The sequence below is a fragment of the Microtus pennsylvanicus genome, chromosome 9, assembly GCF_037038515.1.
Source record: "Microtus pennsylvanicus isolate mMicPen1 chromosome 9, mMicPen1.hap1, whole genome shotgun sequence".
NCBI lineage: Eukaryota > Metazoa > Chordata > Mammalia > Rodentia > Cricetidae > Microtus > Microtus pennsylvanicus.
The window spans coordinates 38,916,917-38,930,748 of NC_134587.1; the positions used below are offsets into that span (position 1 = coordinate 38,916,917).

General features: G+C 44.5%; 1 protein-coding gene across 10 annotated transcripts in view; it reads right to left on the bottom strand.

Annotated features, from left to right (window-relative positions):
- Positions 1 to 1,938: 1,938 nt before the first annotated feature.
- Ehmt1 (euchromatic histone lysine methyltransferase 1) overlaps positions 1,939 to 13,832 on the bottom strand; it is a 150,841-nt gene continuing 138,947 nt past the window's right edge. For 7 of the 10 annotated variants that reach the window (XM_075985337.1, XM_075985342.1, XM_075985336.1 and 4 more), the window contains 2 exons: positions 3,380 to 3,555; positions 1,939 to 3,238 (listed from right to left, as the gene is read on the bottom strand). In XM_075985337.1, coding sequence (XP_075841452.1) covers positions 3,058 to 3,238; positions 3,380 to 3,555 — 357 coding nt within the window. In that variant the 3' untranslated portion in view covers positions 1,939 to 3,057. The remainder of the gene's footprint in view (positions 3,239 to 3,379; positions 3,556 to 13,832) is intronic. The other 3 variants (XM_075985343.1, XM_075985341.1, XM_075985345.1) reach the window with 1 other exon arrangement.

Here is a 13,832-nt window from a genome sequence, read left to right on the forward strand (position 1 = left end):
AGGTTCGTAAAAAATCAGTGAGACACAGCACAGTGAAATACTATACAGAAACAGTTCACATGAAGGGGACACCAACCTACAACAAACATTGATTTTACCAATACTCAAAGAAGTGTAGAACAGCACACTGCAGTATTTCCCTATAGACAATAAAATAAGGATGACGTGTACACAATCCATTTTGAGGCAGTTTGGTAATAGATCCCAAATAGATTTGGTAGATAGATAGATAGATAGATAGATAGATAGATAGATAGATAGATAGATAGATAGATAGATAGATAGATAGGGAGGGAGGGAAAAATCATTGGCATTTACTGGGAAATATATAATTACAATTCAAATTCATATGAGGTCAATCTTGAGCTGCAAAGGCAGTGTAGGGAGGGAGTTAGACAATAGGGTATGTGAAAGTACCCTACCAGCTAGGCAGAAATTCTAAACTGCAGATGCATTCTAACCAGTTAGTAGGGGCTTTCCAGACAAGAGACCTTTGGTGCTGATCAAGCCTTTGGCTAAACTTTGCAGGATGTGTTCGGTCCTTAAACCCTGCGACAGGTCTTGCTTTATGTAGATTCATTCCCTAGCACAGTACAACACGTATCCCCTTATTCCCTTGGGATAGTTTGAATAATAATAGTCCCCATTGTCTCATAGGAAGTGGCATCATTTGAAAGAGTTAGGATTTGTGGCCTCATGGAGTAGGTGTGGCCTTGTTAGAGGAAGTTTGTCACTGTGGCACAAGTTCTGAGTTTCAAATGCTTGCGCCAGGCCCAGTGTCTCTCCCTCTTCTTGCTGTTTGCCAACCCAGATGTAGAACTCTTGGCTACTTCTCTAGCACTATGTCTGCATGTTGCCATGTTTCTCCAAACGACAATAATGCACCGAAGTTCTGAACCTGTAAGCCAGCCCCAGTTAAATGTTTTCCCTTTTAAGAGCTGTCATGGTCACAGTGTCTCTTCATAGCAACAGAAACTTAACCAAGATACCCTTACCCAGTAACATGACTAGTAAAAAAGACAAGGTACAGGATTCTTTCCAGCATAGTTTTTATTAGTGGAACCCTGGAAATAGGCCCATGTTCTCAACAGAAGTTTAGGTACTGTATGAATGCTGCATGAAGCACACAACATACCCCACACCACACAAATCTGATTTTACCAAAATGAGCACCTCTGCCCTGAGAGAGATGTGTTATATCGGTGTAGTATTTGTACAGAAACAGGCAAGGGAGTCTAAGGAGGGGAGCTGCTGGGGACTTCTGCACAGCCCAACTCCTCATGACGGCAGTTAAGAGAGCCAAGCTCCTCTGGGAGAAGTAAAGCTAGCCCTTCCTCGGGTCTCCCAGTATCCCATCTGCCCACAGCCATCCCACGGCTGCTGCCAGTAATGATGCAAGGGCCACAGGCTGAACAGCACCTGGGTCCAAGTACCCTATCTTATCATTTATAAAGTGAGACAGTAATCTTCCTTTTAAAAAAGGCCTGAATGAACAAACTCCATGCACTGAAAGGCAGAGCCTTTGATCAATTTTTCATTGAGTTTACAAGCTCTCCTGTAGTGAGCAATACCAGACTTCCATGGAGCACAGAGAGGCACTGGTGAGTCTAGAGTCCCTAGGGAAGCATATAGGCATCACTTGTCAGCAGGGAGGAAAGAGCTCCAGCTTTGCCTCCTCTACCCTTGCTGTGTCCCAATGAAAACTGTCACATATGAGGACTCACCTGCTCCAACGGCCTTCAGAATGGCTTTCAAACCTGGAACACCGGACATCAAACAAACACACTGACAAACATGGACACATGCAGCTCCACAGCCTTGGGCTGGCAGTGGGGCTGGCAGACTTCCAGAACCCATATTACTCCTGAGTGTAGCACCCAAAGTGGAAAGGCTAGGGATTTGCAGAAACCAGGAGAAAGAATGTGTCATAAGGAAAACTCCATTTAAAGTACTTTTTTTTATTGATTTCATTGAAAACAGAACAAGAAATGGTCTGAGCCAAAAGACTGCTCTTAAAACTGTCAAAAAACATTTTAACAGAAAAAAATAAACATGACTGCATTATGAATGTTTTAGAAGAGTCACACAAAAAAAACCCACTGTCGCTGCACTAATTACAGTATTTAGAAAGGTATATGCCAAAAAAAAGTACATGACCTGCCAGGCCATCACACAAAAGGTGATGGCAAATTTATTCAACTACAAGACTAACATTTTAAAAAAGTTTTTCCTGCACTTTATTCTAAAATCATTTTGTTCTCTTTTTACAGTTGATAGTTTATTTTCCCATGGTGAGTAGAAACCACACCAGATTCAGCACCGTTGTCTGTGTTTTGTGTTTTTATTCTTTGTTTGTCCTAATGTTCGGTAATGGTAAAAAACAAACGAGTTTATCCATCATCATAGCATGTGGCTTAGAAATCAACATAAGGTGCCTGCGTCAACGGAACTGGCTGGGGCCAGTGCAGAGTCTGCCTGCAACCACCAACCTGCTTCCTCGCAAAGAAACACCATTAAGAGGCTTGATATATAGGGCTAGATATAGGATTTCTTTAAAAAGCAAACCCACATTTCATCAAAGTGAGTGGTGGGTCAGCCAACCTCTCCAAGGCTGAAGGGAGCTAGTGTCCTCTGGTGGCACCTGGGAGCTGGTGCCAGCAACACAGGCTGTGGGCAGCAGGTCTAACGGAGCAGCTTGTAGGTGACGGTGGCCTCGGTGAGTGCCTTATAGGAGCCTGACCAGACAGCATACAAACAAACCTGGCAGTGGAGCAAGGACCTCAGAGACCGGAAGGAGAAACAAACGGGGAGCACTGCAGCGACAGAGCCACCACCAGTAACTCACAAGTTATGCAACATGGAGTCGGGTCTCTGAGGTGAAGGACCAGAGGAGTGCTCTGGTCTGAGCACTGGGCCAGCTGAAACGCTTCAGGCCCAGAACATTCCTGGTAGGTGTCCACACCTCCAGCTCCTCTTGGAAATCTTGTGCAGAATTTCCTCTCTACACTGCAGTCACCAAAATATGATTCTGAAGGTTCCACGTGCCTCACTGGCAATTCATAGGGGGTCAGCAGCAGCTGCAGAGCTGGTATCCGGAAGGCCATTCTCCTGAGCCTCCTGGGCTGCATTGGCTTGCCGCTGGGCCAGGGCTGCGCTGGAGTGCCGACACTTGGGAGAACCACACCGGCAACTGAAAAGCTTGCCCTTGACATCCCAAAAGCGTTCCCCATAGTCGAACCTAGGGAAGTAGAACTCAGCATTTCTGTGTGTTGGACACAAGTGGCAGGTAGAATATCCCAAGTGCCCCTGAGCCATCCCATCTAGGCCCAGAACCCAGGCAGCAGCCATACCCGCCCAGTCAGGGTCATGCTGTACGTACCCGAGCTGCTCCCCAGCCTGGATCAGGCGGGTACTGAAGAAAGCGATCCTGGGAAAGCGCAAGTCCTGGTGTGACATGAACACGCGCACAGGCACAAGGTTGGGCTCGCAGTGGTGGTTTATGAACCGGCTGACATTCCCATAGAACCGAGCATCGATGCAATATACCTCTCCATCCTTTGGGGTAAAAAAGTGAAAGGGTCCATGATAGACTCAGTCAGTAATCAATCAAGAACATGTCCTTACCCTAGAAACCAGCATTGTAGGCTTGAAAACCTGGACCTGAACAGTGGCTCTGCCAGGATTGAAGAACTCCCTTCTATGGCTCAGTGACAACTCAGCTCAGCAAAGCAGACTCTGTCACAGCAGGAAGGTAGCCACAGGCCATGCTACACTAAATCCTGCTCCAGAGGTAGAAGCACCATGCTAACCTAGGACTCAAAGGAGTACAGGTTTCCACATGTCCCTGTCCTATGACTCTGCCCATTCTGTGGTTGCTTCCCAGCAGACAGGGACTGCAGGATCAAGATTAGCTGAGAGGGTTATGCTAACTCTTGAGCCATTTAAACAGTTGTCTCACAGAGTTCTATGTGCGAGAAACTGCTGTGGTAAGGTGACTATTTCATGGCAAAGGAGACCTTTGCTAAAGAGGGCAGGCCTAACATGCAGAAAAGACTTGAAAACTGTACTCCATGACTCCAAGGAGCTGCCTGGGATGAAACGAGCATTCTGAGGCCTTCAGACAGGTCTGGGGCTGGCCACACTGCACTTCCAGAGCTTGTTGCTTGGGTATGACAGTTATACAGCCACAGTATGTAAGAAGGAAAGTTAGAGAGGAAAGCCAGATATGCTGGAATAACTCTGTCAAGTATAAGGCCCAAACAAGAGCCTGCTACAGACATCTGGGCACACCCTGTAAACACACTCAGAGTTCAGGCAAAGGTCAAACACAAACCAATAATGGGAAAGTCTGGATCTGAGATGGGTTTCTGAAACCTTCATTTTGTTAACTTCAAGACCTGCAGAAGATAGAATGGTGGATATGGATGTGGATGAATGTACTCCATTAATATCCCTGAAGAACAGACACTATGAGAGAATTTGGCAGATCAAAGACAGAGCCACCCATACCCTGCATCTGCCATAAAGACACTGATCTAACAGACTCATGTGACTGCTTCTGTGGTGATAGCCGAGGAAGCTACAGCCTGGCCCTGAAGGAAACAGCTCTGAGGGCAGGCATCACACAGGCTAAAGATTTTTCCTTGGACTTCTGGAGTGGGTCCAACCTACACACTAAAACTTCTAGCTGACCTGGCCCATACTGAAAGAAGACATTGAGCTGACTGAAAACAACAGACAGCTGGACAGCAACCAGAGCTGCACATGAATAGCAGAGCTTGAATCTGAAGCTGGGCTTAAAAAAAGGCAGAAAACAACAAGTCCTGTGTGTTTTTGTGGCGGGGGGTGAGGAGGGATAAAAAAGTTAACATTAAGAATACAAATGAGTTGCCGGGCGGTGGTGGCGCACGCCTTTAATCCCAGCACTCGGGAGGCAGAGGCAGGCGGATCTCTGTGAGTTCGAGGCCAGCCTGGTCTACAAGAGCTAGTTCCAGGACAGGCACCAAAGCTACAGAGAAACCTTGTCTCAAAAAAGAAAAAAAAATACAAATGAGCACCGGACAGTGGTGGCACATGCCTTTGACTCTAACACTCAGGAGGCAGAGGCAGGCAGATCTCTGAGTTCAAGCCCAACCTACAGAGTTCTAGCACAGCCAGGGATACACAGCACCCCCCCCCCCCGCTCCAAATAATACAAACGAGCCAGACACGGTGGCACACCTAATCCCAGGAAGCAGAGGGGGACTGTTGAATTTGAGGCCAGCCTGGTCTAATAGTGAATTCCAGGACAACCAGAGCTACATAGTAAGATCCTGTCTCTAAACAAAAAAACAAACAAGATTGAAAAGTCAGCTAAGCCTAACCTACGACAAACCAGGAATGTATGCAACACTACATAGGGACAGGAACTGCTCATGTTCTATACAGCACAAAACAGCAGAATGTCAGACTGCAATCACTACAGAGAAGGGCAAAGTCTGGGCAAAGAAAAGGAAATAAGGAAAGAATCAAGTAGGATTCTAATGAGGATCTACTGGCTATTTAACCCTCCTCTACAGAAAGCAACAAGACCCCAGGCAGTAAACTGCTGAACAGGAGGAGAGCAACAGCAAAAGTAGCAAAGATGAAATCAGCCTCAAAAAACTAAGAGAGACTCTATGTGCTGATGAATTCTGTACTATCCTGGCAAGTAAGGAAGGCAGGGTAGAGAAACGATGCCACTTTCTACATAATCACAAAAGAAATAAGTACCTTCATTTTTACAAACAACAGTCTCTGTCGGGAATAGTACCATGACTCAAGAGTCCATTCCCCTTTAAAGGTCCTTATTTGAAATCCTCAGCCCACAATGATAAAATTAGGAGGGCCAAGAGTTCTAGGAAAGTGACCCTGACTGCGGGCAAAGTCTAGGTGCAATGAGCGCACTCACAGGAGAGACTCCCAAGAGCTCCTGCCTCACGGGGACGCAGTGTGAAGACGCTGGCTAGGAACCAGCATCAGAGCTGTGAGGAACAGGCTAAGTGGGTGTCAGTGTTTGTGACAGCAGCCAGAGAAAAATCCAATATCCGGTAACAGAACACGGAACATGCAAAGAAGCACAGTTTTTCTGAGCAAGATTTTAATATAGTTTCTACTTTTAGAACACACAAGTCTCTTGCATAATGAGAAGTCTGATAAAATGCTTGGATAGCATGTATGAAATCCTGAGTCCGATCTTTCCACACCCCAGTACAAACAAACAAAAACCAGTCATTTTATTTTGGGGAGTTATGATGCTTAAAGGTAAAAGGCACTGTCACCAAACCTTGCAGTTGTCCTCTGACGGCAACATGCTTCATGAACACCACAGGTTTTGATTTTACTATGTGAGCCCAGACTGCCTTCAGCACAGGTGCTGAGATGGTACAGAAACATGTGCTGCCATGCCTGATAAAAACACATATTCTTAAATTTCCAAATCCAAACTAACTAAAACATGAACATAACTGCATATCAAACTGGTAATACAACTGAAGAGAAAGACAATTACAATACTTCAAGTCTTCAGTAAAATATATCCTAAGAACCAAACAACTGCAGAGGGCAGGACATACCCCAGCATATATGGGCCCTATCATTGGCAAGGCTATTCTGATACAAACTTTCAAGAACCAAGATTCTATCTATAGGTAAGGACAGGGCAGCTCTCAACCTGAGCAGAGAAGCAAACCACCTAATGGCCATGTATCACACTGGAGACTCCTGCTATGACTCCACTGTTGAACACAAGTTTCAGCACCTTTGCTAGGTGTGGTGGTTCTTTTAATCCTAGCCCTTTAAAGGCAGAGAAGGATCTATGAGTTCTAGGTCAGACAAGATTACAGAGCGAGAACTTGTTTCAAAAGTCGGGGGGCACAAAAGAGACTGGAGGTATTTGCCCAGTGGTTATGAGCACTAGATGCTCTTCTACGGGATCTGGGTTAATTCCCAGTTCCCATGTAGCAGTTCACAACTGATAGCAACTCCACTCCCTAGTGGTCTGGTACCCTCTTCTGATCTCTGAAGGCACCAAGCACACACACACGGTGCACAGAAATACAATACACGCAGGCAAAACACCCACATAATTTTTAGAAAAAAAGAAAAAAGTTAGCACCTTAGCACATTTTATACACATAAATAAACAAGAGTATCTTAGAAAAATGAGATTGTGTGAGGCTATGTTAGACATAGGAAGGCTAATAGTGCCAGAAAACATCGATACAGGTAAGAAGTCTGTAGGACCCAAAACAAGAGCAGTATACATATTAAAAAGAAGCTGTAACTGATCAAACATTCCAAGTGTGTATGTGTATGAGAAGAGAGGAGGGGGAGCATGGTTTATATCAATATTCAAAACAAAAGGGTGATGGTACACACCAGTAATCCCAGCACTTGGAAGGTAGAGGCAGGAAGATGGCAACAAGTTCAAGACCAACCTAACCTAGACAGTACACTGTATCTCAAAACACACAAAGAGGGAAGGAAAGAAACAACAAATTTCCTTTATACCTGGCAAGTTTTCACCTCTGCCTCATTCTAAAAATAGACAGGCACATGGTCAAGACAGAGTCTCTGCCTTCTCTCAAGGAAGAGCAGATGGCTAGAGATGAATGGAGAAATATCTAGTTTCCCTTAAAAAAAAAAATCTTGGTTGTAGAGATGGCTGTCAGTAGTGTCAGCCACACAAGAATCTGAGTTTAGATCCCCACACCATGTGAAAGCAAGGCGATGCGCCATTGTGCCAATAACCCCAGTCTAGCCATATCCAGAAATATGGTAGAAAGCAACAAGACACCTGATGCCAACATTTGGTTTCCCCACATATGCACATGTGCATGCACACACACAAACACCCAAAATAAAAGTTTCCTTAAACAGGCTGGAGAGATGGCTCAGCAGTTAAAAGCACTGCCTGCTCTTCCAGAGGTCCCAAGTTCAATTTCCAGCAACCACCTTGTGGCTCACAACTATCTGTAATAAGATCTGGCACCCTCTTCTGGGCTGCAGGCATACATGCAGACAGAACACTAAATACCAAACAAACAAACACATTCCTTGAATGAATGTGAACAGCTTGTCAGAAGTTGCCAGTGGTGCAGAGATGTCAGGTGAAAGGGGAATAGCCAAGATTGGCAGATTTTCACCACAATTTTCATTAAGAACACAGACAGCCAGAAGGAATATCGGGCCAGCAGCATGAGTGTTACTGGGGTCTCATTAGACAAGCGTAGGAACATCTGGGGACAGACATGTCCAGATTGGCAGGACCGCTGCAGAGCAATAACTGGTGTTTTCAGTAGGAGACGGAGGCCCTGGGAATGCTGCGCTCCTTGGATGCAGCAGGTCCTGACTAGCTCCAGGAAGCTACTCAGTGCAAAGTACTTAGGAGAGCTGGGGAAATGTGGGAGAAAGCTGGCACCGACTAACAGCCATCTTCTATGTAGACGGGAGTGATGACAATGCCTTGGTTGTTCATGAACGTGGCCCCGCACAAAGACACACACTTGTGGAATGGAGTAAGATTCTTTTTTTTATATTTAACATTGTATGGGGGGGGGGACACAAAAGAAATTAAGCAAGGAAATGTTGGCTCTGGTGGCAGCATGGGCTCCTACTTCTGGATCTTCACTCTTCTGCAGGTCAGAACATTCCCACAGCAAACATCAAAAACGAGGCTGTCTTGAGACAAAATATCCCAAGAAATGGCAGCCAAACAAACGCTCTTTTTCCTTGTCTGCCCTTTCTTTTATCATCTAGATGAAAGACTTCTTTAAAATTAGGAAAAGCACAGCAGAGAAAATTAAATCTAGGAAAGGCAATACCACAGGTGAGAAGATGTAGGTGGCAGGCAGGTGAGACAGGTGTGCAGAATTCCAACACAAACTAGGAGAGAATGAATAACAGAGTGGGCCTGGGTAGGGGCGGGAGGCTCTGCTTGCTCAGTAGCAAGAGGAGCCTGGGTATTTCGTTGGAGCCATGCTGTAACAGGCCTGATGTGGGATGTCCTATATATGTATTGCTTTTATTGGTTAATGAGTAAAGCTGCTTTGGCCTATGGCAGAAATATACAGAAGGACATCCCACATCACAGGCCCACCAGGGTTATCCCATTACCTGCTGCAAGGAATCATTTTTTCCCCCATTACGGTTTTGAAACACCTTGAAGAGCACATACCATCCACAGAAGCCAAGAAGGGAGGGTATTTCCCACAGGGGCCTGGTCAGTGTCTCAAGGAGCCAGAAAGGCTGGCTGTGAGCCTGTGGGCCTGTGGCCCTAGGCAGGACTCCAGAAGCTACTATTCTTATCTAAAGATATTTTTGTCCAGAATTACAAGCCTAGATATGACTTCCATCTGGGAAAGCTTCTAACTTTGTACCAAACACTCCTAGGGAAGTTGTGGTCACCCCTCATTGTAGTTGCTCAAAGAATGAGCCTTAGAGAATGCTACAGCCAACAAGGGTACACTTAACAGCCCAGAACCCCAGAAGCTGTCCCCAAGTTGGAGAGCCTTGAATGTGCCACTGATGGGTTTCTCAGAGGAGCTGTCCTGCACTACCCATACTGAAGGATGAGGACATTGGAGCATGTCCTCACAGAAGCCACCAGCTCAGACTATAGGACCCAGAGATGAAGGGCTGCTCTTAGACTTTCAACCCTGCCTTTGCAGCAAGCAATTGTCTATACCTAACTTTGGCTCCAGCATACCAACTTCACACCAGTCTTTTCCAGAACAAGGATAGTGTGGGACCACCATATCTCCTTTGAATGGGCCTCATCAAGACCATTTCACCTGTTCAGACACACAGACCTCAGCATGATCACAGAACACAGTGCACTTGAAGGGTTATCAGGAATCGTGTGCCCAGGGGTCTGAATGAAACAAGAAGATACATGTGGACAGGTTCTGGTCTGGGGACAGTAAATGTGGTCACCAATATGGTACTCAGACATTGTGGGGTTTGATCTGAGCAAATAGAAGGTCTTAGTAAACTTAACAGCTTTTATGTCCTCTGAATGGACAAAAAGAACCACTGACACGGTATTTAAGATACAGATATGCAATGTCGGAATTGATAAGGATGGGCACACACCAGTAGTGGTAAGGGAGACAACAGAGGAAGTGATCTCTGTTTCCAGGGGCTGAAAAGAAGCCCTGGACACTGGCCTCGACCTACAGCCAAGAAATGACAGGAATGACCCTCCTAAGAACTCCTGATAGTATGTGAGTACTCACAAGACTCCTGTACTAATACCCCTTGGTGGGGAAGGTAAATGTTTCCCCTCTAAGAGTGTACTCAAGAAACAAGAGGCAAAAATTACACATCCTGGAAAGAGCGAATGAAATTATCTTTATTCATATGGCACATAATTGTATATGCAATAACTCCTAATCAATAACCTATAAAAGGTACAAAATTAAAACAAGGTCGACCAAAAACCCCAACCACTTCCAAGTACTACCCATAATCAGTTGAGAAATGAAAAGCAGTATCATTTTAACAACCATGCATAAGATTTGTTTACTCAACAGAGAGGCTCTGCAGAGAGAGGAATTACAGACCTGGTGGGTCTGGACACGTAGAGCTGCAGTGCCACATTCCTGAGTAGACAAGATTCATGGAACTCCAGCCACGACTGCAGGGCTGCTGATCATGCAGATACCATGACTGGCTCTCAGAACTAACACAATCATTAAGGGGCAGTCTGAAGTCTGCTACCACTTGCACAAGTGAAGCTTTGCCACCAAGAGGGTGGCACTGGTGTAAGGGTCAGAAATGATAAGGAACAAAGCATGTTTCAGACACAGTAGCACACGAGTGAGGAATAGTGTCCTGGCCAGTAGTGCCTGGCTGACTACAATCCTCACAGACACAATCCCAGTCCATACCATAGACCACTCACCAACATGGACTGAATGCAGGTACAGATCTAAACAAAATGTCTATAGAAATACATGAAAGTTTTATGATCTTAGGGGAGACAGAGATTCCTCAGGACAGAATGGACTGAACATTAGCAACACCAGTCGGAGAGATGACTTGGCAGTTAAATAACATTTGGCTGTTCTTCCAGTGGACCTAATATTGATTCCCAGTAACTATAGTGGTTACTACCATCTGTAACTCCAGTTTCAGGAGATCTGATTCCTTCCCTGGCCTCTGTGGGCACCAGGCACATACATGGTAAGCAGACATACATGCAGACAAAATATATCATACAGATAATATAAAGTAAAACAAAAATTAGTTTTAAAAATACATCTGGTAGGAATTAGGGAGACGGCTCAGTGGGTAAAGAGTTTGTACAAATAAAAGGCACTATGTTCAGAACGTCAGGACACGGGTGAAAAAACTGTATGGGGCAGCACACACCTGCAGTCCTGGAAAAAGATCTCAGGGGTATGCTGGCCAGCTAGTCTAGGCAATCAGTGAGCTACATTTCAGTAAAAGATCCGGTCTAAAAAAATAAAGTAGAACAGACATGGTTTGTACACCTTTAACTTCAGAACTCAAGAGGCACAGGGAAGTAGATCTCTGTGAGTCTGAGGCTACCCTCTACAGTCTACACAGCAAGCTCTAGGCTAGCCAGAGCTATAAACTGAGATTGTATTTAAAACAGCAACAGTGACAGGCTTGGTGGCTCACACCTTTAATCCCAACACTCAGGAGGCAAAGGGCAAGTGGATCTCTGTGAGTTCCAGGACAGCCAATGAGCCACAGAGAAATCTTGGCTCAACAAAACCAAAACAACAACAGAAGGAGGAGGAAGAACAACAGAAAATTCACAGAAGCTATAAGGGTATCTAAGAGACACAAAACAAGTTACTCAATATTATCAATCATCATGAAAATGCAAATTAAGATCATAGTGCATAAATCAAGCATGGTGGTTCATGTGTGATATCCCAGCCCCTGGAAGGCTGAAGCAGGAAGAAGTTCAAGATTACCCTGGCCTACACAGAGAGAAGCAGAATGGATGGATGGATGGATGAATGAATGAATGAACAGACAGATCAAAAGATACCTAAGATAGTGTCTGGAGGCAGTATGGTTATTATTACCTGTAATCTGAGCATAGGAAGGATGAGGCAGAAGGATCGGTCACTACATGTTTGAGGCAAGCCTTGTCTACATTACATGTTCCAAGCCAGGACTACATAGTGAAACCTATATCCAAATAAAATAAAATAAATATACTTAGAACATGTGTGTACATATAAAATTTTTTTAAATAAAACAGTGTTGGGCCAGTGAAATGACTCAGTGGGTGAAGATACTTGATGCCAAGTCTGATAGCCTAAGTTTCACTCCCAGACCCAGACCCACAAGGTAAAAGAAGAAAGCTGAGTTATGCAAACTGTTTGTATGGGTACACACACAAACCACACACACACACACACACACACACACACACACACACAATCCATTTTTATAAAGGGGTTTCTTTGAAACCTCTTTGGAAAACTGGTAATTTCTTATAAAATTATACATCTTTACATGTTTTATGTTGTATGGTAAAGATCACAACTGCCACAAGTGGCTGTCTACTCCATGCAGCATTCATCAGATCCCAGCAGAAGAGTCTCTAGAATTTGCCCAGCTGGTTTTGAACCTCTCCCCAAGGTAAGAGGCATGAATTATAGCAATTGAGACTCAGCAGGAGGAAGCCTAGGCACTGAGGACACTTAGGAGTCACACTGCTGAGTGGTGGTGAAGAAACACAGGTGTCAATATGGGGAACCAATTCAACACACTGACCTCAGTCTATGCAGCTCCAAACTTGAAGGCAAAACAATTTCTGGGAATATGTGTGTTTTACAAAAACATAAGTAGAGGCTACAAAAGAATTTACTCAATATTATTAACCATCATGAAAATGCAAATTAAGATCATAGTGCAAAAATCAAGCATAGTGGTTCTTTAAGATATATATATCTTAAAGACTAGTAAACATACTACTTCAAACAAACACCTCTCATTGAAGAAGGAAGGGAAGGATGGCATGCACTCCAGGACCTGCATCCACACCAGCAACAAGGGAGCTCTCATAATCAGCCCCACATGGCTGCATACACAAGCACACAGACAGGAAACAACAACCTGCCTCAATTCAGGAACTGGTGTGCTGCTTATATAAAGACACCTAAGGGCTTTGACATTCTTGAGCCTGAGAAATATCTTTATTTTATTTTTTTGTTTGTGGGGTTTTTTGATTTGTTTTGTTTTTAAAATTCTAGGCTGGCCTAAAATTAGCCAAGAAAAAAAGCTGAACTTTTGGTTTCCTAACTTCTACCTCTATGTAACATCACACCTGTTTTTTTTGTGTGTTGGGGGAGTGTTTGTTTCCCCACCCCCACCCCGCCAATGTGTGTGGGTGCTTTGCCTGCATGCATCTCTGTGCATCATCTGAGTGCCTGGAGCCCATGGAGGCCAGAAGAGGGTATCAGACCTGCTGGAACCAGACTTACAGTTTTGAGTTGCCATATAGGTTCTGGGAATTGAACCAAGTTCTCTGGAATATTGGGCAGTCAGCTTTGCAGTCCCCATAGTTGTTCATAACATAAAACTGGCTTCACAAATGCTAACCTCTTGGGTAACTTAAAGAGTCAGAGTCTCTGGGAAAAATATTGCTGCCATGATTGACTGGCTACATTGGAAATTAGAAAACCTTTATTTCTTTACCTATTCATAGACTGTGAGCTTTAGGATGTATTTACTTACTACTTACTATTTTTTAAAATTTATTTGTTTGTTTGCTTTGGGTTTTCAGGCCAGGGTTTCTCTGTAGCTTTGGAGCCTGCCCTGGAACT